Raw genomic sequence first — 6,772 nt, forward strand, 5'->3', positions numbered from 1 at the left:
AATCTAAGGCCAACAGAACACCAGCTTTCTTTTCCATTTCACAAAAGCTTGTTCATGGCTGGGTGCTAGAAATGCCTTCTCATCATAGAACAAGACACAGCCAAGTTCAGTTGAAATATTTTTACATTGTATTTCCAGACTTACAGACCAAATTGATTTTTTAAAAATCATTCCATAGGATCCTACGGAGACATCTATGAGAGCAGCTCACTGCGGCCAGGGCAGTGCTCTCTTTCTCAAGGGAACCTGTCGCTGCCCTCGCCTCAGTGGCAGTGGAGCAACACAGAAATAGATCGCGGGAAGCAAACCATCCGAAGGAGCCAGACTGCTGCTGACCTTCCTGAATGTCGCTCTCATCCCCCCCTCTCTCGGGTTTGCAGCACCCCACAAATGGAAGTCAGCAGAAGGAATTCCAGCCAGTCCAATCCAGAGCAGCATTTTTCTGTGGGAAACACAGAGCACCTTACAGGGCATAACTCAGACTCAGCTTGTTTGCACAGCATGGGGAAACCATTGTATCTGAGACAAGCTGAAATAATTCGGAAAGACAGGCCACCGCCACCTTATCCTGACAAAGCAAAGCAAACTTGCACATCATCCTTCCTGCCCATTGCTTCTTCAACTGAGAATCCATTGTGGAGGCTTCGAAGGCCAGAATCCCTTTCAGGGGGCGTAGGAGCAAGAATAATGACTCAAGTACCTGAGCAATCGGCCTTGTGTGAGGAGCAACAAGAGCCAAGAGAGAGGAAGACCTCCACTCCAGAGAGTGAACAAAACAATAAACATTTGTCAGAGCCAGACTGGCATGACTGGGAAAGAGATCGATGGCAGATCTGGGAAATTTTATCACCTGACAATCCAGATGCTCTCCCTGAAACATTAGTATGAGATCCCAGTGGCAGTGCCTATGCTATTCCCAGCAAAGGAAAGAATGGGAATGGGGACTGACTTCCAGCTTTGTTTTATACCAAGCAAATGCCATTTTTTAAAATAAATAAAAAACAACAACATAAAACTATGTTCACTTTATAAAGAATTTTAATAGCACTGTAACATGTATGCATTTGGGTCTGGGTTGTAATCATCATCATAAGAAAAACGAGATAATTCCAGGCCTAACCACTCTGTAAAATATAAACTACATGTATAATAAAAACTACAGCCTTCATGTTGCTAAGATGTATTTATGTATCTGCAGTTCAGATGATTGTATATTCTAAAAAAGTTTATTTTGTACAATGATATTTTCATATGCAAAAGAAAACAAGTTTGACTGCTTTTTTGAGAAAAAGAATTATTTTAATCACTGCACTTAGTAATATTACCACAACATGCATTGAGGCTCTCTTTGAAGTGCACAAGCTGGTTTCTGTGCTTTTAAACTAATCTGTTCGTAGGAGACATATATTTTCACTTTGAAGAACACTAATGTTGAATGAAAACATTAAAAGCCATATATTTTATAGTGAGCAAGTTAGCAGTGGAAGAGTACTGTGTTATTTGCTTGCAAATAAAAGTTAAAATTTGACGCAACATGGTAATATATATATATATTTAGATTCTATTAGAAAATAATGTCAGTTAATCCTTACGAAGCAAGGCCGTGCCTACATAAAATATCAAGAAATCCCAAAGATCTTTTTGTTGTTCCTGAAGTAATGCAATTTTATATAAATAGTATATAATATATATTTATAAATATATAATTTTAAAGTAAACTGGAATCCAATTCAGTAACTAAAGTAATTTCCTTTTTCTAAAACAAAAAAGCACCCAAAATGAAAGGGAAACCTCTTGTAAATCGAATAAGTATTTATAGGATCCGACATAAAGATTCCAGAATAAATAATACCCAAAGTATAATACTGTCTTTTTTAAAAAAAATGATATTTCAGTGCAAATCGTAGCTTAACTGCAAAAATGTTTGGGGCCAGCAGATGGCAATATGTTGCCACTTTATGGTTTTTTCCCTTCCTTCACAAGGAAAAGATATACCTATTATATTCTTATAAATACACTTGTCTTAATTTTAACACAGTTACTTATCCAGTGATGTCTTTAAATTATATCTTGTGCCACAAGGATGGAATAAAAAATCTATCAGATAAAAGAGTATATGTTTTCATATATTTATTTTTAATCGTGGGGCAGAAATAGGCCATAAGCATAGAGTAATGCCTTACAGCCAAAGTCAAAGCACCAGAGACGGGAATGCACATGCCAGAGACATCTGGAGAGGGACACCATATGTACATGCTTGCATGCTAATGCTAGAAGAATCCAAAACGATGGGGTTGTTGGACTGTTTGGTTTTGAAAGAGAATAACAATAACAGTGGTGACAGCAAAAACCTTAGAGGAGCAGAGAAAGAAGCAGTAGAATTGTGTCATCTTTTGGATACAAACTGTAGTATATAGCAAACTGTCAGATAAATTCAGAATTTTAAAAGAATCTCATTCCAGCACAGAATTACTTTGGGTCAGAATGTGCATACATACCTACTTGTTGACTTATGGTGACCCCATGAATTTCATAAGGTTTTCTTAGGCAAGGAAGATTCAAGTAGTTTTCCCAGTTCCTTCCTCTAAAATACAACCTACAGCACTTGGTAATCCTTGGTGGTCTCCAGTCCAAGTACTAACCAGGACCGACACTGCTTAGCTTCCAGGATTAGATGGGATCTGGTGCCTTTAGGGTGTTTACAATACCTGCCCCTAAAACTAATTTAATATTAGGCACACTATTCATTTAATTATTTAATTGTTAATTTAATTTGATTGTGGTTATTGTATTACCAACAGACATGGCAAAGTGGTATTTGTGGAACTTCCTTACTAATTTGAGTGGTATGTAGCATGTCCTGCTATGTTTCAGGCCACATAATGTCTCAGGCCAGCCCTGCATGTTTCCAAATATTTGGTGAGGCTGAGGCATTCAGATGTTGTATTTTTTAGCACAATGACTTGAACAATCCAACTGGGTTTGTTATTCACACTATTTTTTCATCAGAACTTCATCTCTTTGCATCTCTCCATGTTTTGTTGCTCAGACATGATTGCCAGCCCTGTGCCACTCTCCCCTCCACAGAGTGTGCCAGTGAACCCTAGGAGAAATTGTTCCCAGTTGGGTTTATTGAGGTGGCAGCAGCTCCCTGGAGCCACTGCTGCGAAGAAACGGTGGGGCAGAGGAAAACCTCTCCTCTCATTGGAGGGGAAAGACACACCTGGCCATGCTGGGATAAATCCTGTGTTTATTCACATTGTTCTTCACACTGCCAAATGATGCAAATCACTTCAAAAAACTCAGACAAAAACCCAGTACTGATTATCCTGGGTTAAGGGGAGGTGGCACTCCCACCCCAACTGAATTGGGTGCATTCAGAATGCCTGTGAACAAAGATTCAATCCAGATTCATCCTGGATTATTTTGACTGTCTGAATAGGACCTGAGAGAGTCTACAGAAAACTAGTAAGAGAAAAAGATTCTTTTAAGAAATCTTAGGGGTGGGTGTTCAGATCTTATAAAAGCAAGAGATCTTGGTTGGTAAGCAACTGCCCATATTTAATACTGTAGGCCTTTGGGGTTTGGTTCCACATGGATACCAGAATCTGTGGATGCTCAAGTCCCAATGATATAGTATCCTTTATGTTAAATTGCAAGATCAAGGTTTGCTTTTTGGCATTTGTTTTTAGCATTTTCAAGCCATGGATGGTTGAATCTGTGGATGCAGAGTCCATGGATACAGGAGGCCAACTGCATTTTAAAAAATTATTAAACTAGGACCTACCCTCAGTCTTAAAGTTTAATTTTTATTTCACAGAACACTGATTCAGTACATAGTAATAAATCACTACAGAACACTAGTCTAGAGGTACTTGTATGCACAATTCTTCTTGTCGTATGTTCTGCTACTACATAAGAATAAAGGAATTTTTTTTTGTCTAACTGTTTTACCAAACTGACAGAATAAATGGGTATGGTACATTGATCAAAACAAATGCAAAAAGAATTGATGGAAATCATAAATGCAACATGAAAATATATGGATTGTATTATTAATGAATATCAGTACCATGTGGGGATGATGCATTGAAAGATGCAGAACATGAGTCATAGTCCATTCCTACATTTAATTTTAAAAGTTCATGAAAAGTGTAAAATTTATCCTAATTCATGCATGACTAGATGTGATAAGTATAAAGTGTCTATAGAGGTAGATTCTCAATAACTGGCCACATTCCCACTTACAAATAAATCGCTTTGCGATCTGAATTGATGGATCGGTTCAGCAGTGGAGCGTGGTTCACACTACATTTGTCCCGTTTGCATTTTCTTGCTGCAAAATAAAATAAAATAACTCACTTGTGGTTCACAATGACAAATGACTCAATTCAGAATAGCCAGAAGCTGTGGCGAGGCTGCGCCAAGCTGGCAAAACAAAAAAAAAAGCAGTCTTTCCAGGAGCAGATTTAACCCACTCCTGCTGGCTGCCAGCTTTGGGAGCATGGCAGTGGCCCACTTTGAGAGCGGGCTGTGCAGTTGCTGCAGTCCTGGCCCAATGGCAGCTCAATCACAACCAGAGCAGCCAGAGACTGCTCCTTGCTGCTCATCTGCTTCAAGCCCTAGTCTTCCTCTTTTCCTACTGCTTTCTGCCTTGTAAGCATAGTGATTCATGTCTTCTCATACTATGTCCAAAGTACAGCAGCCTTCTCGGCTTCCTGGGAGTATTTGGGATTGATTTGCTCTAGAACCCATTTATTTGTATTTTTAGCAGTCCACAGTATCTGTAGAACTCTTCTCCAACACTACATTTCAAGTGAGTTGATTTTCTTCCTACCAGCTTTTTTTTTTACTATCCAGCTTTCACAACCATACTTAGGAATTGGAAATATGATGGCTTGGACAATCCTAACTTTAGTATTCAATGGTATATCTTTACACTTCAGCATCTTGTCTCGTTCCTTCATAGCTGCTCTTCTAAGTCCTAGTCATCTTCTGATTTCTTGACTTCAGTCTCCATTCTGATTAATGACTGAGCCAAGGCATGGAAAATCTTGAACTCTTTCAGTGTCGTCTACTTTAAAGTTATGTAAATTGTCTGTAGCCATTCTTTTTGTTTTCTTGATACCAAAAAATACTGCAGATCAAGACTTTTCTAATTTGATAAACACTAAGGTAAGAGGTAAGTCTTTTTATTAGTCACATTTCAGAGAAGTTTTTACATATTTTTCTTTTTTCTTTTTCTTTAATTTTACCTTTATTTGAGAATAGGGATTTAAATCAAGCCTTGTCAAGATCCAAGGGTCTGTTTTCAGTGTATTAGAAAAAGGCAGAATCTATTTTTTATCTTTCTGCTATGAGCTACAGATGCCCAAGACAGAGGCCAGCTGCACAGGCCTCAGGGTCTGATGATCCAGAAAGAGAGGGCTCTCCACTGAGAAGCTTTGCTAAAGAAACCCTGAGGGTCTGTTCACATATGCTTCAATTCACAGTGTAAAACACTGTGCATCATTTAGTATTTAATGCATGAGAAATCAATACATTTTTTTCATCCCTTAGGAGAATTTTGAATGAAAGAATGAGGTTTGGGTGTATCATGATTCATGAGTCATCATCTGTGTAAAGCAGTCTTCTCCAACATGGTGCTATACAGATGTCTTGGCCTACAAATCCCAACATTTGTGACTGCTGACTGTCTGAATGGTTTGATGCATGTGTGAAAAGCATGTGGCTCACCAAATGTTGACAGCAAGTATTGGGCTGCAATTAGCTCACTATTAGCTCTGTTGGCTAAGGCTGGTGGGATTTCCAGTCCTGATGTGGGAATTCCAGTCCAGGTATAGCTATGATATTATAATGTGTATCCAATCATGAATGTCTGGTCTTCTGTGAATCCAACAGTCAACAAATTCACTTATGGAAAACAATTATTGGAAATTGTTCCTCATTTCACAGGAGACATCTTTTTAGAACAGGACAACACTACCATAGAACAATGTTGCTCCTGAGGTTCACGGGGCATTTGGGAGATGAATTATGAATATAGATCACCTTTTCCAAAGCCAGAACCTCCCTCTCTGTGCTGTCACAAGGCAGGGATGTAGCCAGGATTTTGGGAAGGGGGGGGGGGGGCCCAAAAAAGGGCCCCCCTTTTGAGATGCTAAGAGCCCCCCCAAGACACAAAATGTAGGAAAAATGTAGGACATGATGCACGACAAAATGTAGGACAAATTGTAGGATGTTCAAAAATGGAGAATACGCCAACTAAAAGCCAAAAACATTAATAAAAAACAATATAAATTCATATTTCTCAGTCATGCTCAAAATGGAGAACATTTTGACATTCTTCCTAGATAGGAGGTTGGGATATAGCTTTGTGTGTTAGACTAGGAGGAATTTCCTGACAGTAAGGGCTGTTCAACAGTGGAACACACTCCTTCCTCGAAGTGCAACAGAGTCTCCTTTGGAGGTCTTTAAGCAGAGGCTGGATGGCCATCTGTCAATGGGGATGTTTTGATTGAGAGTTCCTGCATGGCAGAATAAAGGGGTTGGACTGGGTGGCCCTTGCAGTCTCTTCCAACTCTAGGATTCTATGAGTCTGGAGACCAGGATTCAATGAAAATCTGATTCTCTCCAACAAAGAAGGCTAAGTATCTTACATGGGGTACATGTCGATGATGTGGCTTATGCATCATGTCCAAATTTTGCGGCGCATAAGGGACATCACAGCACTTGTCACACTCTCTCAGCCTTAAGGGAAGGTGAAGGCAAA

General features: G+C 39.2%; 1 protein-coding gene across 6 annotated transcripts in view; it reads left to right on the top strand.

Moving 5' to 3' along the window:
* Positions 1 to 1,214, top strand: part of ARHGAP6 (Rho GTPase activating protein 6) — a 182,552-nt gene extending 181,338 nt beyond the window's left edge. For all 6 annotated transcript variants that reach the window (XM_042457757.1, XM_042457756.1, XM_042457758.1 and 3 more), the window contains one exon: positions 179 to 1,214. In XM_042457757.1, the coding sequence (XP_042313691.1) occupies positions 179 to 888 (710 nt within the window). In that variant the 3' untranslated portion in view covers positions 889 to 1,214. The remainder of the gene's footprint in view (positions 1 to 178) is intronic.
* The last annotated feature ends 5,558 nt before the right edge of the window (positions 1,215 to 6,772 follow it).

Source organism: Sceloporus undulatus, chromosome 3 (genome assembly GCF_019175285.1).
Source record: "Sceloporus undulatus isolate JIND9_A2432 ecotype Alabama chromosome 3, SceUnd_v1.1, whole genome shotgun sequence".
In the NCBI taxonomy this organism is placed as follows: Eukaryota; Metazoa; Chordata; class Lepidosauria; order Squamata; family Phrynosomatidae; genus Sceloporus; species Sceloporus undulatus.